The 25,272-nt window shown below is 47.7% G+C and overlaps 1 protein-coding gene across 1 annotated transcript in view; it reads right to left on the bottom strand.

Moving 5' to 3' along the window:
* Positions 1–25,064, bottom strand: part of ITGB5 (integrin subunit beta 5) — a 59,442-nt gene extending 34,378 nt beyond the window's left edge. Inside the window, exons 1-5 of the mRNA XM_027885123.1 lie at positions 24,888–25,064; positions 20,924–21,009; positions 14,492–14,696; positions 8,842–9,091; positions 5,017–5,185 (exon numbers count right to left, since the gene is read on the bottom strand). Coding sequence (XP_027740924.1) covers positions 5,017–5,185; positions 8,842–9,091; positions 14,492–14,696; positions 20,924–21,009; positions 24,888–24,993 — 816 coding nt within the window. The 5' untranslated portion in view covers positions 24,994–25,064. The remainder of the gene's footprint in view (positions 1–5,016; positions 5,186–8,841; positions 9,092–14,491; positions 14,697–20,923; positions 21,010–24,887) is intronic.
* Between the last annotated feature and the right edge of the window lie 208 nt (positions 25,065–25,272).

The raw sequence follows: 25,272 nt of genomic DNA, 5'->3' as shown, positions 1-25,272 counted from the left end.
CACGGAGCTTCCCCAGGTTTCCAACTTTGCACCAGCCCAAGAAGCAGATCTGTGCCTACAACAGCACACCGAAGCACTTATTTGCAATGGAAGTGGGAGGAAATAAAGATGCCCAAAGAAAATTTTTGGAAACCACAGCACTGCAGCAAACTCCCTTGCTCTCACTGGCTGCTCCTACTTATTGTCAGCTCATTGCCAAGCAGGGTGGGCTGGGGTCTTGCTGCCAACTAGGGCAGGAGGATCCTGCCTATGGCACAGACTGGAGCCAGAAAGGCCCATCGCCCAGAGCTTCCCCTTGTGCTGGCCAGCCTGCCCATCTGCCAGCGAACACACAGCCCCACACCTTCCATCCCCATACACTTCCAGCACCCCCCTCCCTCCAGATCCTGGCTCAGAGCAACACCACACAAATGCTTTGGGAAGGGATGAGGAAAAAGCTAGTAAAAGCTGATTGATGGGAACATGGTGCAGATGAAGATGCCCAGCTCCTCTAAAGCTTACTGCTCAGCCTGTGTAGCAAAACCCAGGCTCTGTCCTGTTTACAGTACAGTGCTGGCCCATGAGCTGCCACAGCCCCACAGTAAAGGCAGTTCCTTATGGAAAGCAGGTGTGGGCAGGGCAGGAGGGCAGGGCAGGCAGAAGGGTGCAGAATCATGTCTGCCAGCGCAATTTTCGCCTCCAAATGTGAGTCATAGCCCAAAGCCTGCTGATCTTTCCGATAAATATAACTCTTCCTTCAGGGACACAATTCCAATGTAGGCTCCTTTTTCCTCCCTATTTCAAAAGGTATTTTTTCTTCATGGTATTTTAAAGACCCACACGATGCAAATAAGGCCATAGGAAGAAATCTCTGGCAACACACTTCCTTTGCCATGCACCAGCATGTTACAGTCCAGCTCAGTATGCAATGAGGACTTTTTTTGCTCTGGGAAGCAGGATTCATTCCTCTGAAGTTACCCCACTGGACAAATGACTAAAACTTCATGCCAAAATGTAACTTCTTAAGAACTCAACCCAAAAGCAATTAAAGCTCTAACAATGCAAGAGGCAGACTTCGGTCTACTCAACCACCGGACAGAAGCCCATCCAGTTCACTTTTCTTTGAGTATCCAAAGCTGATTTCTTTTTAAATGACTGAGGCCAAGAAACTTCCAAAGAGATTTGAAGGCTTAATCTGAGTTTCATTTCCTTAGAAATGTGCTACACACAAAGAAAAGGAGCTGCATTTAAGAAGCAGCTAAAAAAGCCACTTCAGGGGTGATGCTGCTGATCACCTGCCTGCTAAGCCCACTTTTAAATCATGGATTAAGCACCCCTTTGCAGATAAACTTTCCATGCCTCCGACAGAATTTCCCACATCAACAACATCAAAACTGCTGTGGCTGCTCAGTTCAGGAACTCACTTCCAAAAAGCAACGAGCACCCAGCATCCAGGCACTGAAAGCATTTGATGCCTCGGAGCATCAGACCAGTGTGTTTTGGATGGGGTGGCCAAGTCGGTGCTGACGCCACACCAAAAGATCTGTAGGTCTATGAAAAAAGCCGCCAGGGAGGCTGGCATGCTGAGGAGCCACTGCATCTCACAGTGCCTTTGCCAGCGGCTTCCAGGCGCTGGAAAAAACAGCTCTTCAATGTGCTTTCCACTGAGAAACCCAGAGCAGCACTCTGCTCTGCTTAAAACAAATAACCAAGGAGTCTTTCATTTATTTTTATTGGACTGGGATTGTTGAACTAAAAAACCTGCACTGATGCCTGCCCTCTCATGTGGTCTTTGATCCTCATGGGATATAAAGGATTTTGAAAGCAGGGGTGGGACTGGACCCAAAACAGAATAAGGTGGGAAGACGGGTTTCCACAGGGCTGGGATTGCTATGGATCCTACCCCTACTCCTACAATCAGCTGCAGTTGCCTCCCATACCTCAAACAGCTTCTCACTCCATACAGCCAACAGTGACTGGCCAAACTGCCACAGCTGCCTCAGCACAGCACAGCCCTCCAAATACTATTGAAAAGGCTGAAAAACCCATGAACAGCATTTCCATGCATGAAAAAATATCTAAATTTATACTTTGGGCACTGAATAAAATCCGTTCAATTGCCAAAATATCAACTGCCAGGAGAGCCCTCTGGATTCATCAATATGTCTAAAACCTCACTAGTTTCTCGGGTGCAGACCTTTTTGGAAGCAAGAAACAGATACAGGTGCAAAGCAAGTATGCCTTAGGGGTTAAAAGCCAAAACCTCCTTTGTTTGGTGTTGCTCTGAAAGACACCTCAGTGTCTCCCATATCTTCGCTATCTCCATATACCAGTGTCGACCAACTACTAATCAAAAATGTTTCAAAAGACACTTTATTTTTCAATCAAAGATCTAAAACTTACACACACTACCAAGCCATATGAACCTTGCACTTGAAAAATGGCAGAAAACCAAAATACTGCAAATGGAAAATGTAATTACGGAAGGTTTATTAATATTCCCGGCTTACTATTTTAGCATCAGAATAAAAGCTTATTGTCTATGGCCCTTTCATTGCCTCCAAAATAACATTTACCATATCTTCATCTTTCAGAAAAGAGCCGGACCCTGGGCCTGCTCGTTAGTCTGTGTTAGCTGTACAAACGTTCCCCATTCTTTGGATTGAAAACGAGGCCAAAAAACTACTCGAGTGCTACAGAGCTCTTATAGACAGCTCAGGCAGAAGAAATGCTTGATACAAATTACAGTATAAAAACACCTAATCAACAAGATTAGGTATTGTTTCTGACACCTCAGAAGGGGAGGAGAAGACCACACTCAGACACCATGCTTGGAGACAGTAAGGCTCTGCTGTGCCATGATTAGCTCTCCCTGGGACATCCCCCTTGATAGCCACAAACTCTGCTGCTGAGTACAAAGTACTTCATGGTTAACACACTGCCTCACCCAAAGGCAGGGGACTTTCTAAGGTCTTAACTTCCCTGGACAAAGCCAGTGAGATGCAATGAGGTCCCACATTAGCGATGAGCAAACCCACCCCAGAAAGTCACCAAGGTACTTGTACGTTGCTCTCCTTGCATGGTGAGGAAAATAGTTCCAGAGTTAACAGAAACTAGAGACTATCCAGGGTTTCAACGCTGTGATACTCCATTAATCACTGTGGATGAAAAACACCATGCAAAGAGCATCCTCATCACAAGCAGCACTTCACTGCCACCCCAGATGTCCACCACCTTTGCCCTCCTCAACAGTGCTGAGCCTCACCACAACCCACAGCCACTGACCAGTCTGGGCCATCACTTGACCACTGTGAAGGAAATTAGGCACTACGTTCCCAATGTGACTACAGGGCCAAACATCCTCATGTCAAATCAGCTGGCTTGAAATCTTGGCTTTTTTAACTCTGGGCAGAGTCTTTGCTGCTTATGGCTGTGATCAGGGGCAGCTGCTCCACCCACAGCAAGAGGCTGCCAAGGCAGCACAAGTTGTGGCACAACCAGTTCTCCTGCCTCGCACACCAGTCCCGTGGCCTCTTTCCCACACCCAAGCTTCAGTAATTGTAGCAGTAACTGCTGTGGCTGCAGAAACTCCTCCTTCACGACCTGCCACATCACGCCAAGAGCGATGCATTGCACATGCTCACCTTTGCTCACCCTTCCTAGAGGATGCTCAGTCCTGAATTTTGATGGTGCCATAATCTAAATTGGCCTTCTGAATCCAGATGGGACAAGGCTGTGCACTCAAGAATGACAGTCAAAGATTCTGATCCTTACTGACAGTCTGAGATGGGCACAAATGTGCAGGAACTATCTTGCAGGTCTCCTGCCTTCTACCAATATCTCCAAAATGAGCCCTTGTGATACACACTGGAATATTGCTGCACCACAGGGAAATGTTGTCCTGTTTTTACAATAACATGGTGGAAGGGACTGCAAAAACTCACGTGGTGGGCGGCACAACTAAGTCACCTGTTCTAACCATGAGAGCCACCTCTCCAAAACTGAGAAGCACTTTATACCCAGAGAAGTATTGGGAGCAGGCTTTGTAGTTGTGCCAAGAAAAATACCTGTGTCAGGCTAGGAGAGGCAAGATGACTGTTGGCTGGCATCAGATCATGGGGCAGGTTCAGTCCTGCCGAGACCATGAAATGTAAATGAAGCCAACCCAGGTGGAGAAAGATCTGCTTTCCCACGTCTGCATCCCATCACTCCCACAGACGATGCTTATCTCCCAGCTCCCATAATTCAGACCCAGAAAAAAACATCAAAAGGACTACGAAAGGCTGAAGCAAACAAAAAGCAAATTGTATGCCAAGAGGGGAAATAAATAGCAAAAAGTGATGAGCATTCCTGGTGAGCAAGGGAAACTTGGCTACATGTTGGAGTGGAGCAAAGATCTCCATCCACAACAGACAAAGGGATATGGAGCAACCCACTACTCATTCCAGAAAAATATTCAAGCAAGCATCTCCAAAAACCCTAAGGTTGTGGCTAACATGGCACCAAGCAAATGAACTCTGCTCCAGTTTCCCTGACAAAGTGGGAGAACAGGCTACCCGTGCCTGGAGGTGGGATCATCCAGCCCCACACACAAAGGGGTCAGGTACGAGCAGCAGGAACCAGCTCCAACCAACATGGGTCAACCACTGCAAGATGTGTTTGACACACTGAAGAATCTGACATGTATACAAGCATAGGCAAAGCCTACAGGATTCTGTCCCAGGTGCTCAGGGATCAGCACCTACAAGTCTAACTGCGTGATGAAATTTCAGCCCTAAATTTGCATTTGCGAAAGCTCTGGTTTTATCCCTTTTAACTAGAAATAGCATTAACCTTTTTTCCTTTGCCAGTTCATCTACAAAACACACAAAAACAATAGCTTCTGCTTTTCACAGCATCTTTCATGACTTCTGCATGAAAAATTTAGTAATTACTTCCAAGAAATGGCATATTGAAGCTTTGCCCTGGTCCAAGAGAGCAGCCTCCTCCTCCTCCTCTTTTGCTTTGCTGTAAACCCTTGAAATCAGAGCAACTCACCTTGCACACAGCAGCCTGCAAAATCGCATCAAAGCCACCCTCTGGAGCATCTCGGTTGCGGGAAACCTTCTGTTTCTGGACTTCTTCATTAAAACGGTCAACTTTATCCGTCAGGGACAAGAGGTGGCGGAAGCCAAAGGATGGGACACAGCTGGGGAACAGCTTGTAACTGTGAGAGGAACAGAGGAGTGGTCAACTGGGAGGAACCACACCAAGAGCTGCAGAGGCTCACGGTTCTACCAGGTTGGTCTCTAAAATTCTGTTTAGAGGGCTGAAACATTCTCACAATGCTTCATGTTTTGTACATTTTGATTTCTGGCTATTTATATACAAAACCCTATTTCAGTACCCACAGAGTGGTTTTCACATTGGGAATTTGCAGTGAGGGATGCAACCCAGTGACAGGGAGGGTATGTTTTCCCAGCAGCCTGGGATGGCCATGGGGACTATGCCCCATGCCTGCAGAACTGGTGAGCTGGTGTCAAAGGGTACTATGCAGGAGAATCACTGCTGAGAGGTACCTTTCCCCTGTTTTGCAATATGGATTTTCACTCTGTCAGCCAGTTTTCTTGCCAGCCTGTGCCACTCTACACCCACTGCACATCATCAGGCACCTGGCAATTGCCCAGCATGAGATGTAATAATAACTAACACCAGCTCATACTTCCTCCCACTCTCCCTGCAAGCCAGTGAGCAAACACCATCCCTGCTTTCCAGGGCGTCACTGGAGCAGAAAGGTAGGAGGGGCACCCTAAGACAAAGAAATGCTTCAGGAGGCATCCAGAAAAACTTTTCTTCCATACAAAGCCATGAGAAGGCAGCTTTGGTTCTCACCACATGGCTGGGAGAACTCAGCAGAGCAGCTCCTGTGGTATGAGAATTCAGGAAGCACGTGCAGGGGAGAGGGATGGGAAGGGTTAAGAAGAAATGTGTTTACAAAGGAGTTGGGTTGGCACTAATTCACTCTTATCTTCAAAGATAAAACAGAACAATTAAAAGCCTCTGCTGACACATGACCCACTATGGGTAAGTTGTAAGAGGCTTTTTACACAAAGGAGTATTTAAGATTTACCACCACTGAGAATTCAAATCCCTCACAAGGGACCCCAGAGCAAGGATTTCCATCCACACAGCCACGCGAACACACCTACTATGGGGCAAGTCCCACTGTCCTGGGCCTGGCTGGCAATTGGAGCCCTTCCCTATGATCAGCCCCATGTCCAGACTCATATCCCACTCACACACAGGGCCAAGGTAAGGAGTTTGCATTGTCTGAAACCTCTGCACTGCAGGGTCTCAGCAAGCTGCCCTTAGCCCATATGATACAAATCCATATGGCTTGTCAGAGCCCTGCTGCACAAAGAAAACACTGACACACTATAGGGTCCTACCTCCCATGAAAAGGTGTAATTTAATTCTTTTTTGTTTGTTTCACACTCCAGGTTTGCTGGCAGAGGCTGCAAGGCAGCAGCAGGGCAGGCGCCCCATTGCTGAGCAAGGGCACACAGTGGTGTGGGTGGGTTATCTTGGGCTGTGACCTCCACGAGCCATATCACAGAGAGACAGGCAATTAGGGGTTCAGTCAGGCCCTCTGCCTTCCTTATCTTTTTAAATTTAGAGTTTGTTTCCTTCAAACTATCATCTCTCTTGAATGACACCATGGTTGCGAGAAGCCACTTCCTGGGAGGCTTCCTGGGAGGTCCCACGTAGGATGCTGAGTCAGGAGCAGGGTTGAGCAGGCACGAGGGATCCCAACCTGACCCTGTAGGAAAGCAGGACTGCACCCCACACAGGACCTGCAAGTCAGTCATCACCACAAGGAAGCAGAGGAGAGAGCCTGGACCAGGGGCAAAAAGCATCCACTGCAGCTCATGTTTACTTGCAGCTTTTCTTAGATGCTGAACAGTTTGTTTTGACATTAGAAATAGCTGCAAACAAAACCACACCAGACAAACCTCAGTGCAACATTAGTGAGCCACATGGCAGCAGCCAGAGCCTGCTCACAGAGTGGGCAGGGGAAGGAGATTCCACCACAGAGCAGGAAGTGAGCACTCCTGGTGTGGATGAAGAGGAGACATATGGCAACTGGAAGGAAGCAATCACCAGATGAGCTACCTTGGACAATCCCTCCTAAATACTTTCCCAAGACCAGGCTGGCTTGAAGTAACCCATGGAAAGAAATGCAACTAGCTGGGCAAAGCCAAAGGTACATACAGATATCCCGATCACATTGGGAAAAGATGAGGAGACAGCTCTGGATGTCCTTGATGACAGGCCATCAGTAGTTTCAGGTTTTGCTGAGCTGTCCAGTTGCATTCTCTCCACCTTTCCCAGCTCCCTTCTCCTGCATATTTCACTGCATTTCACTTGGCAAGAGCCATGTTACTCCAATTAAATCACAGACCAGCCAAACAAAGTTTCCAAGATTTCTCCAGCTGGAGCTAAACCCTGTCCCCAGCCCACAGGCAACACGAGTGGGTGTCCAAGACTGAGAATGACAGAGATGACTGAGAGGATCCCTCAGAGGCCACACCAAATTTCTGGGAGAAGTACTATGAAGAGGCGTGGTGTGTTGTGCCATTGTGGCAGAGCTGCCTTCCTGGCTCAGTCAGTGTGGTCACTTCTCACTTCATGGCTAAAGTATGAGTTTTCAGTGTTAAAATCCATTTCACTTTCCACTTGACAGAACTGGTGAAAAGAGAATACAGACAATTTTTGTCTGGTCAACAATGTGCAGCGAGATGCCAAATGCTTGGTCAGTGCCAAAAGCTGGCCTAGAAACTCACAGCTGATGCAAGCTCTCTTTATCTGCCTCTCATGCTCGAAGCATGCACAGAGCTTGGCACCCATTTGTGAGGGGATCTTACAATTTAAGTATCCACAAATGGCTTAGAAAAAAAATGCTAACCTTACTGTCCTTACATGACTAGAAAGCACCTCACTGAGGGATGCAGGTGAAGATGGAGACTAGAAAGTGTAAATGGTGACATTCTCCCAGGTGGGCACTTGCTGCTATATCCGCCCTTTGATTCCAACATCCAAACCCATCCGAGCCTGGACACCCTCCATTACACCTAATTTCACTCTTGCATAATCCTCAATTTGATGGATTTGATCCCAACTCTGATGGCTAAAAGGCAACAAAAAGACTCTTGCAAAGACAGGAACAAGCAAAAAGAAAAAAAAAAAGGAAAAAAGGGACAAAAGGCTCTCATATCACCACAAAGCAAACCACATCACTTGTGTCTTTTGCAACTGCCAGTTTGCTTCCTTCCACAGCAATAAAGACAAAAAAACCTAACTGATGGCTTCAAAACACTCTACAAGAACTCATTAATCAGCACTACAGGCCATCACAAATCTCAGTTCCCCCAAACACTTTTGTTGGGAAGGACTTACATTGCCTTGGTATCCTTATCTGTAAAATGCAGACAAAAAGCTTAATTGATTTACTCAAGGCCAAACTATGACTCAGAGCTAGGATCAGAAATCAGGAATTTCTGGCTCTGGCTCCTTTTGCTTAAAGCCTGTAAAAAAGCCTACCATGTCTGCATCCTTGTCAGGTACTTAAAAACAGCTTCAGGCTCTCTGATACAGGAAGTTTCCCATCTCTAGACCCAGAGATCTCCCAACAGCCACAGCAAAACTGGAAGTTGTCGTACTTTGAATTGCTCAAGTATCACAGTGACAGCCATGGCTAATCAGCATTCCCAAAAGCCGAGGCTGAAATGTGTTCATTATTTAAAGCAAGAATGGAAGAGGAGACTGCAGCCAGGCTTTGTGCAAACAGGGGGCTTGACCCTTCAGGGTACACCCATCACTTACCCAATGCAGGGATTGTTTTGGTATCTTGGTGCTGTGTAGGAGAAAGGAGAAATGTTTTTGTCCACGAAAGAGCCAAACCCCAGACGGAAATTGCTCGTGAGCTTTCGCATCTCTTCAGCCAGCTTGGTCCCCAGATTGCGGATATTATCCAGGTCATCGTTCATGGACAGGGAGAGATCCATCAGGTAGTAGAGGTCCACGGGATAGTCCTCCACTTGCCGAACCTGAACTCGGAAGGAGGTCTGGTCACCTGCACACACACAAGAGTTGAGAGTGCTGAAAAGGAAACTCCCAGCACACATAAAATCCAGACCGCACATCCTTTTATTTCCACTGCAGAGCAGACAGATCACTTGCAAAAGAAGAGGGTGAGGGAAAGAAGCTTTTCCAAATTCATCCCTCAGGAGACTACCAGGAAAGCAAGTATTGACTTTGGGTCCTCTTAAGCTATGTAATGTACTGGTTGGTAAGAAGAAGACACATCTACAGAGTGCCTGCCTCTCTTTTAGCTCTTTGGGCATATGGCAGAATGTCTTTGTATCTCACCTGAGAGAACTTCTTAAGGGGGGGACGCATGAAAAATGCTGTTGCCCTGGTGTCTGTACATGGGTGTTTTTCTAAAAAACTGGAAAGAAAAGCAAGCAGAGTGAACCTCAAATGGATGTTTTGTGGACTACTGAGATAGAGACCCTGCTAATGCTAACTCAGGTACATCTGCAAAGCAAACCAGGAGGAGTCCAAGAAGTCCTGTACAGATGAGAGAATGACTGAAAGTAGGAGAAAGAGGGTCAGTAAAAAACAGTCACTGTGAGATGAATTCAAGATGTCCTCTGAGCTGTGCAGGGAAGAAAAATTGAAGCAGAAACAGAAGAAACATCTTTAAAAAGGACTGCCAATCCGAAAAAGAACTGTACCAGCATGATTCTGAAGAAAGCAGGGCAAAAGGGAAGTGAACTGGAAAAAGAAGGTTGTTAGGGTGACCCAGGGAAGCATTGAGGCAGAGGGTAAAGCTTCCTGAAGTGAAGAACAGAAGGGAAGGAGCTGACAGGACTGATTTACAGGCTGTGAAAATGTGAAGAGAAGCAGAAGAAAACTTATGCCTGACCTTCCCCTTTGCCAGAGCAGTTTCACTAGAAATGCCCTCCACAAGGGGTACCAGGGAAGACCACTGCTAGCACCACCAATGTCTCAAAAAAGGTCAAGGGTTTTCAAAATTAACTCAATTTCACACCAGACAGGAGGCGGTAAAAGTTTGCCTTATGCTTTGCTTTGAGATGGGTCTGAATGGAAAACCCAGACTTCAGCACCTCACATCCCAGCTGGTTTGGAGATCCCATGTCCTCAACTGCCACCTCAGCCTCTTTTCCAGCTCAGTGGAGTCTCAGACCCAGGGAATTGGATCCTTAAAAGCCCAGGTTCCCCCTCCTGCCCTCTCCCAGCCCTTCATGGCCAAGGCTGAACTTTGGGTACTGGCAGGTTCTGCAAAACACTTGAGGCTTCCTCTCTTCTTCCCCAGAAATGAAACTCACATTTTTTAGCATTGTGAAAACACTTCCCTACCCACTTTATTGTTCTCCTCATTGTGCGCAGCAGCACAGCTGCTCCCACTTAATTCCAGCCCAACAGCAGCAGCAGCATCCCAAAACTGCCATGCTGGCAAGGCAGGCCACGAGCGGTTCTGTAGCCCAGCTGGCACCTGGGGTCAGGCTGCACCAAGCTGCATGCAGGGCCTAACACTGTCCCTAGCTCCAGAATCTGTTCTTTAGTGATCCCTGACGCCATCTCCGTGTGTTGGGAGCAAGTGGACAACCTCTCCCAGCCTCTGCAGCAGCTGCTTCAGCCCAGCAGCATCCAGCCCCTTGACGAAGGAGTCGGAATCCCAGCACCCAGGAGGATGCATTCAGAGGTCAGAGGCTGCCCTTTCTGTAAACAAAGCTGGGAAGGGTTTAGATACCGGTCTGCTCTTTGCTCCTCCAGCTCCCTGAGCATCCCCCACAGCTCCATGCTGGGGTACCAGAGGAGTCAGCTACAGATCCTCAACCAACTCCTTCCTTCTGCTTAGCCATCTCCCTGGACTCTGCTACAACCCCATTGGGACAAGGCAGGGCTGTGAGAGGCACCATGTGCAAACATGCACATGTAGATGTTGCCCAGATACCAGCTGCAGGAAGCAGGAAGCTCATGCCATAAATAATACTCCTTATCCTCCACAGCTTTCTTTTCCAGCAGGAGCGGGACTTCCCCGGCTGAGATGTGGAGCACAGGAAAGATTCAGCTCAGCACTGGCCCTACAGTGAGCAGAGCTATTGAGGTGGCTTAACCAAATCACAGAATCCTAGAAAGGTTTGGGTCGGAAGGGACCTCAAAGATCATCTCATTCCAATCCCCCACCATGGGTAGGGACATCTTCCACGAGACCAATTTGCTCAAAGCTCCTGTGACTGTGACTCCATCCAACCTGGTCCTGAACACTTCAGGGATGGGGCATCCACAGCTTCTCCAGGCAACTTGTTCCAGTGCCTCACCACCCTCACAGTAAAGAATTTCTTCCTAATATCTAATCTAACCCTGCCCTCTTTCCATTTGAAGCCATTACCCCTTGTCCTATCACTACAGGCCCTTGTGAAAACCCTCTTCAGCTCTCTTGTAGGCTTTCTTTAGGTACTGGAAGGTGCTATTAAGGTCTCCCCAGAGCCTTCTCTTCTCCAGACTGAAGAAACCCAAGTCTCTCAGCCTGTCTTCACGGCAGAGGTGTTCCAGGTGGGCCTGACGCTGTACCTGGCATACATTTTGTGGGGGAGCAAGGAACATAATTTATGTAGTGCAAAACCTGTTAGCACTGATTGCAGGGTAAAAAACCATGATTGCAAGCTTGACTCTAATTCACTGCTGCAAAAATATGTTTAAATCTGGAAAAATTCATTCCCATGCCTATGTTTTTCATTTCTACACATTTTTCCCACTGGAATACCCAACCCTTTCAGAAAAAGGGGATGTGTCCTTCTGCGTCTTGCAACCTTTCCATTTCCAAAACACTGTTCCTCCTGCCAGAGAGGATATTTGGTATGGTCTGATCCAACCTATCTCTCTTAATAGTTACAAATTTATTAGTCCCTGAAAAGCACCAAAAACAACAGGATCCTGCGCTTAGTTCTTCTTTCATTCCTAACTCCACAAACCAATTATCTCAGAGAAAAGATCACTAATGTATGAAGATGTAAGTGCAAAAGAATTTATTATTCTCTGTGCACAGTATTACTCTCACACTTCTAGGGATAATCCAGCCCCCTCCTTCCTCATGTACCGTCACCACCATCCTCTCCTTAGGGCTTTTACTGAAAAGTTTTAAAACTCAAAACTGAATTCAGAAATGTTTCTCAGATACCGTCACACAGAGGCAGTGCAGAAACTGGAAAAACTTACTTTGGCCAATTTAAGAACGCAAACTCGGCCATCATGCTTATCCAAGAAAAGCTCTTTTTAATGCTTGGTGAGGCTTATGGCTTGATGAACAACACAACTTGCATCAATTACTTTTTAAATTCCTTTTACACTATTTATATTTTTCATTTAACTAGGACACACTGCTTTATAGCTGGACTCAGGATTAAAAAGCAATATAATAAAAGCTAAATACTCAATCCAAAAGCTACCCTGGAAGGACATCAATTTAAAGCCTTTGGAGTTTAGCTGTGGATGCAGATTTGGGGATGTGACTTCTGCCACAGGATGATGAGATCAAACTGCCTGGGTGGGAACAGCAAACAATTGACCATCCACTCCCTTCTGCTTCTGCTTAGCGATCGAAGAATACAAGATCACCATTGCCACAGACCACTGCGTGGATTCATCTTTGAAATAGTACACCCTTCATGCCCAAAATTTAATCAACATTGTCTCTTTTTTGTCTTGGGTTCACAGGGTGACACCCATTCTCTCAAGATGAAGGATTAATGGATAATTTAAACTGTGACTGCTAATACAAGGGTTTAGGAAGTCACTAGCCCGAAGAAGGAGTGCTGCCCAACATCAAAAATAAAGCAAAAATGGGAGATACTGTTACAAACATCTAGGTAAGTCCCCCCTCCTGCAATGACTCTGATGCTCTGCAAGAGGAGCATAGGGAAGGGAGCTCGCTGGCTCAGCGTGGGAATTGCTGCAGGGGTCCTTGGGGTGATTCCTGCAGCTCAGCCTGGACCTGGAGGGCTTCTCTGTCAAGAACTGAAGATGGCCATGAGTGTGGTCCCCTGCAAGGGCAGGCAGGAGCAGAACACTAGCCCTGTGCAGCCCAAGGTATCTGACAGCACAGACCCCAGGAAGCCATGGGGAGATGGACCCCCCATGGCCTACATAGATCAGAGTGGTGGGAATCAGCGCCTCCGCTGGGCAAAACTACCAGGAATTGGGAGAGGGGAATTCGCTGAGCACCAGGCACTGAGGTGAAAAGGGGTATACAGGAGGCAAGATGTGGAAGCTGAGCCAGCCCTTTCTGCCAGGAACTGCCTCAAGAAAGAGGAGTAATAACAACTCCCTTTTTTTAACGGGAGCAAACCTGTTTCATCAGCAACATTCAGTGGCAGAAGCCAGGCATATAGAAGTACATACAGTGGTGACTGCTTTCAGGTACCTGCTTTTAAGGCTTTGAAGCAAAATTTTACATTTGAGGGTCTGACTGATGACAGCAGTCATACTGCTGGGGAAGTTAATTGAGAAACATGACGACCATCCAACCTGTACAGCTAAAACAAGAACTGCTGCAGCAACTGCTAAGTTCTGGGAGAGTACTGGTAGCATGAACACTAGCTCCAACTCCTGTTTTTCCTGGGCAAAACATCATATTTCATTTTTCTGTATGCAAATGAGAACTGTCACAAAACAGTAAGCCTTAGAAACCCACACCAATGGCTTATAATGAATCAAGCTTTTATATTTGCTTCTTAAGTTTGCAATAAAGAGCTTTCCTCTCCCTTCAGAAATACTGGCTGCCACATTTTTGCAAGAATCCTAAACTCACATTAAAGCCTCCCCCCCACCATGCAAAAACTTTTGATAACAAGCATGCTCACATGACTCAGATGAGCCATTCCCTTCTAATTTTTAATTAAAAGGAAGAGATTGAAGAAAATTGATGGCTCAGGGGAATGAAACAGGGACCTGGCTACAGTCCAAGGCCTGAGTCACAAGTTCAAATCTCCATCTTCTCCCTTGATCCAATGGCTCTTTTGCATACCAACAGAAAACAGATATGTGGGTTTGTTTCCAATTTATAGAAGGAGCTGTCTCAGTTTAGAGCCATGCACTGTCAGCTTGGTCAAGGATCCAAAGTTATTTTAACTCATTCTATCCAGTGATTCCATCTTTAAGCTGAGCAGGTTCCTTTTAAGCACATGCAAGGGTTAAGACTAGTATTGGTAACAGTTGCGGGTGGGCTTTGATTGACTCTGCCTAATAGCAGTGTCCTCTCACAAAGGACACGTGCCTCAGCCCCAAAACTATTTGTGATGCACCACTGAGGTTCACAAGTATAGAAGGGGCCAACAGTCCCCTGCTTCAGTGAGTTACAAGACCACAAGCTACAGCACCCTCTTGGCATGTCCTGGTCACCCTTTCTCACTTCCACCCCCACCCCACGAGGCAACCAGGGACTCACCAGGACGAAGATTCAAGGCGACCTTCTGAGGTGTAATCTGCGTGACATCCAGGTGGGTCTGGCCAGAGCCCTTGCTGCTCAGAGGGACGTTCTTCACCACGCTGATGCTGCTGCTGGGGTTTTCGATGGCTCCGGCACAACCGTTCGCAATCAGGTTCTGCAGGAAGTCGCACCGGGATGTGATGGACTTTGTGCTGCCAAACTCCTGGGGGGTGAAGAGTGGACAAAAGGGAAGTGGAGGGGAATACATCAATCCCCACAGCAGGGGCTTCGTTTTGACTTGGTGGTGTCCTTTGTGGTGACTTTACTTGGAAGGAGCCTGGAGCCTTTTAAAGGGACCTACTGAAAGAAACTCTGCGAGGATTTGAACATTGAATTATCTTGCAGAGCATCACAACAGAAAGATAAGCCTGGGTTTTCAACCCAGCCACAGCAGCAGCACTTGTTCCCAGCCCTGGTTTGGGCCAAATGAGAGCAAGGCAAAATGTTTGGTTTGCTTCATGGACAGCCCACTGCCAACTCTATTATTTTATACCTATGCATTGCTTTAAAGGAGCTTTGCAGAGGAGAGGACAAGGAGGTGGCACCAAGGGAAGATGGACAAACCCACCAACCCAGAGACAGCCAAACCAGAATGTGAAGCTGGAGACTGAGGCTGGGTGGCTCCAAGGACCTGCATCCTCTTTCCCAGGAGAGACACTGCACATCCCCACACAAGCACTATGCGTACTCCCTCCCTCACACCACCCCACTGCAGGCCTTGGCACGACACCATCACTTGGGAAACAAAAATGACAGCAAGCAGTCCCTGAGCTGGAGCACTGACAGGGCATTTTGATGTGGGCAGGCTGCCCTGGGCAGCTTTGCTGGAGAATAAGGGAGGTGGGAGAGACTTCTCGGGAGCTGGTTAAAACACAGCCTGTGCCTTCCACAGGCAGCAAGGTGCAGGCAGTGGCTCATTCCCAAAGGACAGGCTGCCAGGGTCGGGAGTCTCCCAGCACCCGTCCCAGAGCTCCAGCCCTTGCTGCGAGCCCGGTGCGTGGTGCACAATGCAGCCTTGTGCAGGGCAGCACTCGGGAACAGCCAGCCACACAATGCAGCCTTTTGCAAAGAGCCCATTTGTTAGAATGCCTTTTCTTTTTTTTTTTTTTCTGTCCCCAAAAGTGCCAAAGGGAACAAGTCACATGCCTAAAACTTACTGGATTTTAAATGGTCGATTCCTACTTATTTCTGCAGTACAACAATGGAGACAACCCTCTTCAGCTCCAGGGCTGAGGGACTAAAATGACATGAAATGATGCAGAGAAGATGCCCACAGCCATGCCAGCCCCTCCTTCAGCTGTGCAACCAAAACCAGTGGGGGACTGAATAAACCTCACTTGTTGCTGAAGCTCCAGCATGGCAAAGGACAGAAGACATATCAAGGAGGAAAAGGTTTCTGACAGATCCCTGTGGGGTAATCTCCAGGAGTCCCTCAAGGACAGCCTCAGATACAGGGCCCTGGGACACAGACAGAGGCTTCCTGCTGCATTTTTTCTCACTACAAGGTCCCAACGCTATTTGAAAAATGCGAGATTTGCATTCCAGCATCCAGCAGCGGGGTCCAGCCAAGAAACCGACGACAGCACATCAGATGGATAAGAACACAAATTTCTTGGAACACGTCGTGTAAACAGATGAACTTCCAAAAAAGGAGGACTGGGACTATTTAAGTCATCTCGAGCATTACAGAAGAAAAATCAGAATCCCTCACAAAACCGAAAACAACGCCCATCCTTTCAGAGCAGCACGTTTCAGGCAGCCTTGGAGAAAAGTTTCTCTCAGATGCAGTTGGACTTGAAGTCAGGGAAAAGCTGGCGGGGTCCAGGTGCTCTCCTGGGCACCCAACAATAGGGCATCCATGGGGGGATGCACTCTGGTTCTCCCAGTAATTGGACCCCAGCTCCAGGTGAGCACCTCTGCCAGCTCATTTCTGCTGCCGCCCATTAGAAAGGACACCCTAACTTTGCAAAATGCAACACAAACAGAAAATACCCACCCTCAGGGGTGCAAACACCTGAGGGGATAGGGGTGCAGCTCAGGGGGGGGCAGGACTGACTCCTACTTCTGCCTGATTTCTTACCCAAGAAGAGTAACTCTGAGCAAGGGAGTCACAGTGGCCTTGGGAAAGCCCCAGCAATCGCCACAGCACCCGCAAACACCCTCACGTGCATCCCTGGGTAAAAACCCAAAGCCAGAACTGGGGCTACCAGGTACTTACTATCCAACTCAAGGGCAAAGTTTTCTGTGACAGAGATCGAGGCTCATGGAGGTTCAATAAAGGCAAAAAAGGATGAGCAGATCTGGGGAGTAAAGGGCACTGCACAGGTCCAAATAGCTCATGAGTAACTATGCTGAAAGGCAGCCCCACACCACCTGGTTCAAACTATAATTTCTCCCAAGCAGAGGAGTCCTCGCAGTAAATTAAGCAATTCAAATACCTGCCAACCATCTGCCTGCATGCCTTCTTTGGCAAGAAATGCAACAGATGCCCCACACAAGCAGGATCCACCCTAAACACTGCTTCACCCCACAGAGAAGCACTGGCTTGGGAAGGTCCCACTGAGTCCTCATCCATAACTCTGGCTGTTCCCAGCCCGGTGGGCACGTCGCGGTCCGGCCTCTGTGCTAACAAGCTCACAAAAGCCAATGCTCACAAGCAGAAAGAGTGAATGGAGACAACAGCGTGACAATTACATGCTCATCAGTTTGACATTTTAAAGCCAAATTGCTTGGTTCATGCTATAAAAATGGAGAATAGCACTGACTATCTAATATCTAACTCCTGACTGGGCATGTCCCTAACATTTTTTGCTTTAATTAATCCAGTTCTGCATTAATTCAGTCTGAAATATGACTGCTTTCTCCATTAAAAAAAAAGCAGACATGTCCGCTCTAGGAACATCGAGTTTCCTTCCTCATTCTCCAGGCGCACATTCCTGACATTGGACAGGGTGGGGTAAAAGCACCTGCTGGAAAATAGAGGGTGCCACTGGGGAAATTTCTGTTCAATTAATCAAAAAGGGCATTTCAGCTTAATTAAGATTCCAGCATGGATGGAAAGGCTGCAGTGGTCTCCGTCACCCACCCCAAGAATCATTTTCCCTCAGAGAGCCCTACTTCAAGGCATGCTCAGGCGATGGTTAAGCGCAACATTCATATCTCCTCTTTTAAGTGCCACTGAAATCAACACCTTTAAGTCCTGCCTTTCAAGGTATTCTTCCAACAGCCAACAGAATCAATGCCTGCTTCCAAACTTCCAACAGCCCAAAGACTTGTGGTTAGTTCAGCAGCCCCTGGGGGCTCTGGGGCTGCTGCATACCAGAAGCTGCTATCATCAGCTCATCCATCATCACACCTTTGGAGATGCTGAACATAAGCAGAAGTGAAAAGAAGTCAATTCAAGCCAGGTTAGGAGGTGGCAGTCATAAAGTGACAGCATTGTTACCACTCTGTAAGCATCTATCTATCTATACACATGCTCTTACCCTCACAATTCAAGGCACATTATCCTTCCTGGAAAACTATTGGGATAGGTATCCTAGCATCCACAGGATTGCTTTCATGCACTCCTAACCCATAGCTGCAGTCTATGACTTTCTGCTCCTCTGTGCTTACATGGAGGATGGATCCAGGAGTGCAAAGGGTGACGGAGGAGGATGAAACAAAGGGGGAGGCTGCATGAAGTGTGACTGTCTGAGGGAAACAGCACAGCTTTCCTATTCAAATTGCTCCTCTCCCAAAAACAGATATGATGGTACTGCCAAGTGATGTTATTTGCTGAAAGAAACATGAGAAGGTATATACAGAGACGATGATAAATAATATATATAACTATATTCTGTGTGTGTATATACAAATACATACACACACTACATGTAACAGACATCTCTACACTTCCTGTACACATAATACATATACACATAATACATATAATTATATATAGAATTATACTGTATGTACTGTTAGACTTCTACTGTATATGCTTCCTGAGAAAATTATTAATTGTTGTCTACCAAGTTGACAAAAGCTGGCCCAATTTGCTCCCAAAACTGTTAAGTGAATGCAAAGGAAGCACAAAACACACACAAATCAGGTTGACTGAGGTTCTACCGCAACGTGACTACCATCTGTGGAATTCACTCCAATATCTTAGCCTGATATTTAAACACTAGCAGAGCTATAGAATTTGACTGGCATATACTCTCCCAGGCAACATAGATAGTGAATGACAGCTAATGGAAAAAGCTAAGGAAAACAGATTAAGAACAATTTAATAAATTTAATAACCTGACTAGGCTGCAACAGAGAGAAGGGGAATAAGGTGGGGAAATGACTGTGAAAAGAAAGCGGATATTAGAGAGTTTATATTACTTTAAAACTTTTTAAGTCAAAAAAACACTAGGTGTCTTTCAAAATCCCATTACCTCACCTGATGATCTCAGCTAAAGAGAAATAATTAGGGTTTCAAACAGTACATTCTAAAAAAAATAAAAATACAGAATCAGAATAAGAACTTGCTAAGTTGTAGCATGTAGCATGTAATGGGGACAGCAGCTTTTAAACATAGCTCTTGGCATGAAACACCTTGAAATGTACTTTCAAATAGCTGCTGCAGGCTAAAGGTCAGGAAGTATTACAGCACTTCCCTGTAAACACCCATTTTCCTTCTTGGCCTCTCCATTCCAGTCAAGAATACTTTTTTTTTGGTAACTGTCCTGTTTGCAAGATAAGAGTCAGGCTGCCAGTCCCACGGGCTGCTGTACAATTAGTGGTCACAGAGACCACCAGATAAACATTTCCACTGCAGCATTTTTGCAAAAAGTTTTCTTTTGAGGCCAAAAAGTAAAAAAAAAAAAAAAATAAAAACAAACCAAAAAATACCAGCAAAAAAGCACAAGTTATTGGGTACCCACAGCTTAATAGCTAGCGTTCCTGGATCCAATCTCACCACCACAGATTAGCTGGCTGGAAGAGGAGCTCTTACAGCTGTTTACAAGATGTCTCAGAAGAAAGATCTATTGCTTTACCCTTTCCCTTCTGCAAACCATTTGCCTTTCTGGAAAAAAACAACCCATGAAAGCTTATTACGCTGTCCAGCAGCGTGGTGTTTGTAGCACTACAAGTTTTCCCCAGAAAGCTGGAACTGTGCTTACAAGTAACTGAAAAATGCAGTAAAACAGACCTGGAGAGCCTGTGGACGGGGTACATCCCAAGCCAGCCAAACCATAGGGAGTGGGAGCCACTTTTGCTCCATGTTCATACACATCCCCAAACCCATCCTCTGCCCTGAGGAGCTGCAGCTGCCCCAGGCAGGCCTGGCAGGAGGAGGGATGGGAGCAGCAGAGGGGCACATGGGCAGTGCCTGCATCCTCAGCTCAGCATCAACATCTATAGCTGGAAGGTAAAGCAAGTGCTCAAAATGGGACCAGGACAGCCACACTACAGGAGCAAGGGTCAGCATGGAACTGAACAGCACCATTCCTGGCCATGCCCACTGAGAGGTTCAGAATTATCCACTGCTCTGCAGTTTCTCAAAGCCCAAACCCAGTTCCTGGTACAGCAGCTGTGCCTGCAAGTAGGCAGGGTTTTTCCATGCATCTGTAAGCACCCATCTTTCTTTCTTAAACACTTAGGACAGGCAATGAGCAGACAGCTGCTATCTATGCATAAGATGTTACCAACTCTTGTAAGTTTACATGGTAAGACATATATTGGATTATATCTATCTATCTATCTAAACTCATGAGCATCCCCTAGGGAGCAGGGAAAGATATATGCAATTTTTTACAAACGAGGAGTTGCAATTAAATTACAGGTGAGCAGCTCCAGCATCATCACAAGGATGTATTTTCACTCTGAAGTGCTCAGTTAAGCTGTGCAACTCATCACCATGGCACAGCACAGATGCCAGAAGCACGGGCTGCCCCCCTAGAATGACACAATAGATTCAGAAAGGAGAATTATCTTTGTTACAGACAAAGAGCCTATGCCATGCCAAGCCACACAACAAAGAACACGTAGCAGGACACCAGCTAGGGGCTTGGGGCTTTTTAGGGAGAGAGCTTTAGAACAAGCCTCCCTGCAAGACAGAGCCCATGCAGGGATCCAGCATCCACCAAAAACAAGAAGGTAATTGAAGGGACAGAAGGACTGAAGGAACAGTGCTGCTCTGTTGAGGATGTGTAGGGGCCAGTGGGGTCAAAGACTTACTTCCTATGATGTCAAAAAGCTGAGGAGTTGCATACACCCAAAATACGCTCTGCATGGAGCACCCACTGCCCTCACCCACCCCTTCCAGCATGGGACCAACTCAGGAACAGGAAGGGGAGAAAAGATCTCCCTTCCAGCAATACAAAAAGCATTCAAGACAAGCGAAGTCTGCCCACATACCTCCTTGGAGCACCAGGCACACTTGGGATGGATGAGGAGACACTCTTCGCAGGACGTGGCACTTCCACTGGTGCATAGATTGAGACCTTCAACAAGAGAGAACAAGAGAGAAGGGTGGGCTGAATGGTTACTCTGCTCCAGAACAGTGGTCAGGGGGGTCCTGACACATTCTTAAGGCTAAACATACTGTAGGTTCAAATAAGAGCAAAGAATCTCCCAGGACCTAAAAAAGGCAGAAGAAGCTGTAAATCTCACTCCACCTGTGAGGAGGTCTTGTTTTCTTTTCCTTCCCCAAGATAAGCAAAAAGAACACAATTTTGTTTTGGGGTGCTAAACCTCTAAAATACAACTGAATCTGGTGAGTTTTCTTCCCTCTTTTTCAATGGTTTCTGGTTAATCAAAGAGTTCAGCTATTCATCTTCCTAATTAAATACTTGCTGTGGGCAGAAGGCAACAGCTGTTTGACCAGCCTGAAACACAGAGGTGGGCTGTCTGAAACCCCCTGACATGACCCCCATGACTTTTAAGGTCACATCTTTAGGCACATCTTCTCAATTTTTCCAGCTGAACATATAAATATATCAAAATGTTCATATTAAAGCAGTCTTGGAAGATGTTGATCTCCCTCTTCCACACAGGTGATTTCCACAGTGGACTCATGTTACAGTAAATTACTTCTGGCCCATGAGGCCACCAGGACCATCAACCAGGGCACCAGTGATGCTCTTTGCTCCTGTATTGCTGGAGTCCAGCAGCACAAGTGAGTTTCACTTGCAAAATCCACAATCTGGGCTTTGGTCTTCAAAAATAAAGTGGAACCACACAAGTTAAGCTGAAGCAGACATCAATGGTGTGGGCCTTGAATGCAGCAGCTTGTTTAAGCATGCCTGTGGCTACGAATGTGCCCTTCGATACCACCGATGCCCCAGTTCCCCCAGTTGCAGCTATTAACTTCCACTGTCAATAACTGATTAAAGAAACTGTCAGCCCAGGATTCGGCACAGAGGCTGCACACTCCAAATGAAATGCCTCGGGCTTGAACTCCCAGTCTGCTATTTTTTCCAACCCAAATGTCAATAAAAGCATTGTCAGGCCTCTGCTTCCAGCCAGTTGCATCTGCAAATACCAGCACGCCACGCTGCTACTGGGTATAAGCTGTGCAGGTTGCACAGACTTGCCGATAGCTGCTGAAGAGCTACACAAGAGTTTTCTCCTGTCCCAAGAGCTTTCTGCCACAAGAGCCTTGGAAGAAGGATTTTTGCTGTATCCCATGTGAATATTGCACCAAAAAATGAAACGCAGTGGCCGCCTCAGTCACTCCCATACAGGGCCAGGCTGTGAGCACAGGAAGCAGTGAATCAAGCTGGACAGCTGGAGGAAAACCTAGCGTGCCCTGGGCTAAAAACAAAAAGAGGATAAGTAGATCCTGTCAGTCATACTCAGCCATCACCGAGGCATGACCGTGTCAGAGCCCTGCACTGACTGGCCTCTGCTGCCCACAAGGTGGTTAATTCTATCCCGGGAGCCCCAAGCCCTGGACTTTCTCTATGGCTCTCATTCAGACAGGCTCCTTGGGCTCATTCATACCAAACAAGAGCCTTCTCAAGGGTGTTGGGTTTTTTTCTGGCTGTTACCACATACCCAGGCATTTCATTCCTTGTTCACGTTCAGAAGTTATACTCCAGCTCCTGGACACTGCAAGAGCTCAAAAGATGAATAGGTAATATAAAGTAAAATGTAACTTGTTCAACTGAGTTATAATTTAGACAGCCATTAACACTTGCATTTCCAAACCTCATAACATAGTCCAAAGCCTCTCCTCAAGAGCTGCTGCTTTGGCAGTGGTACATGGGGTAACACAGCAAAAATAATGTGCTTTATATAGCAAACACTGGCATTTGTACTCTGGCTACCCTGCTCTCCCACAGCTTCACTCGTCCATCTGCATGGAAATAGGATAATATTTACCTCCATTTCTGACTGCTGGATTTTTGAGAGTTTACTTTGTAACAGCTAGAATGAAAACCAGGGCCTCCTCCTTCCACCGGGTGCCATGACCAAAGCAGCCCACACTCCTGTGGCCAAGCCATGGGGTGACATTCCTCCCAGTGGCAGCTTTTGAAGTTTCAAGTATGCTTTTCTTTCCACTCTGTAGCAGCACTAAACCATTTCCAGCATTGTTGTGAAAACAGAGCTTTGTGAAGCCCTCCAATTTTAGACTGAAACCTGAGCTTTTTGAGTTGGAGTAGAAACACGCAGGATTTTCCAGATGCAAGTCTTTGCTGTGCTTGATTCAGCACAGTCTTTCCTGAATCAGGCAAAGGAAGGATCTGATGATGCTCATGCTAGTCCAGATCCTTGCAGATGCTGGGGCAAGTCACCCAGTAAGACTGGAAGAAACTCAGTCTGCTATTCTACTGTGATATATTTAATCAAAACACTCCTGAAAATCAAGTAAACTTCTTATAATGGGGAAAATTCCATCCAGGATTTAGCTGGGATTAGTCTGGAGGAAAATAATCCACCCCCCTGGATCACTGAGCTGCACAGCCCACATACAGTCCTCTATACCAATGCCACTAAGTCCTAAGCCCTACACCCTATTTCTTTTGCAGAGCAGTGTCCAGCAGGCACCAGAACATCTCCAAATAACATTGTTCCCTTGGGTTGAGCTGCAGGAGAGTCCAAAAAAGCAGAGGAAGACAAGTGTATCCCAATAGACAGCAGAGATTTTAATACATCAAACAGAGACGCAGAGTGAGATAGGAACTCTCATGAAAGGTACTCAACAAATTTACTCATAAAGATGCTCCAGGCAATCAGACATCATTTAAAACCTGTTCTGCAAGAAATCCTAGTTTGGGCAACTCCTCAGAGATTAATGTACTGGCTTGCTTGGGGGGAAAAAAAAAGTTATGTACTTTATAGAGATGTGTGAAAAAAAGCATTTTATTTATGCTTCCAATAAGCATTCTAACAGACTCATCCCCGAGATAGTCTGCTGCAATACTGAACCATCAATTTCATGGATCAGACACACAAAATAAATAAATAAATAAAGCAAAGCAAACATCTCCTGAGCTTTCACGGTCGAGCACCACAGCACTCTGCACAATGTGCCTCTTCTTAAGATCACTCATTAAAACACTAAGCAAGGAGAGTAAGCACCACTGGTGGACTCCGAGCATTTTGTGGACTCCCTTCATGGAAAAAAGTTTCCCGAAGTGCTCAGAGAGGAGCAAAACCCCATTTTCAGTACTACTGGAGTGGAGTCACCAACTACGCCTCAGTTTTTGTGCGTGTGTGTGCGTATGTAAGCCTTCAGAGCATCCCCACGGGGGATGAGGACCACTCTCTGGATGCCACGCAGACTTGGGGGGACGACACAAGGTGCGAGTGAGGGAAGTACAAGGTACGAGTGAAGATCAGTCACTGGCAGGGCGAAAGCTTTCTGCTGCTGCTCCTCACCCCATTGATTAACAAGCAGCGCTCAGACAAACATCCCGGGGCAGCGCTCGTCCCTGAACAGGAGCGGCTATAGCTGCTTCCATTAGGAACGCATAGCGAGCGATGTGCACATATAGCTGTTCTGCGGTTTTTAAGGCGAAGGTGTAACACCCCGCGGATGCGGTCCGGAGCGCGGGTCCCCACCGCCCGCAGCCGGGACCACAGCGGGAAGGGGGCAGGGGTGGAGCGCCGTGCCGGGGGCCGGCGGGGATGAGTGGAAGCCGCAGCAGGGATGAGCGGAGAGCCCCGGCCCCGGGCAGGGGGGCAGCGCGGACCCGCGTCCCGCCGGCAGCGCGGATCAAAGCGGGGCGCCGGGAGGAGGCAGCCGGGAACGGGGGGTGAGAGGAGGAGAGGACACAAACGGTACCGGAGAGCACCGAGGCGGGTTTGGGGGACGACCCGCCTCCCGGAGCGGCGTTCGCGGGGCCCGGGACGGCGGGACCGGAGCGGCCCTTACCTCTGCAGGGCTGCAGCGGGGCGGCCAGGAGGAGGAGGCGGAGGAGGAGGAGCGGGGGGGGCCGGCGGGCGGCGGCGGGGGCCGGCAGCCCCCCTCGGCGGGGCATGGTGCGGCGGCCGGGGCGGCCGGGCAGCCCTTCCCGGCCGGGCCCTCCCCGCCGCCTTTTGTGCGGCCGCGGCGGCGGCGGCGGCGGCGGGAGGAGGAGGAGGAGGCGGGGGCGGTGCCGCGGAGCTGTGCGGGGGCGGCGGGACGGGACGGGATGGGTTGGGTGTGCGTGTCCGTAGGTCCCTGTCCCTGTGTCTGCGTCTGTGTGTCCGTCCCGCTCCCGAGGGTGCGCGGCCGGCTCCCCGCCCCGCGCAGGGAGGCGTAGCCCAGTCCGTGCGGA

This window comes from Empidonax traillii, unplaced genomic scaffold (assembly GCF_003031625.1).
Source record: "Empidonax traillii isolate 1590-97213 ecotype Southwest subspecies unplaced genomic scaffold, ASM303162v1 scaffold161:size1573837, whole genome shotgun sequence".
Classification (NCBI taxonomy): domain Eukaryota; kingdom Metazoa; phylum Chordata; class Aves; order Passeriformes; family Tyrannidae; genus Empidonax; species Empidonax traillii.
The sequence above is the reverse complement of the archived record's forward strand: the minus strand, read 5'-3'. Positions and strand labels throughout refer to the sequence as shown.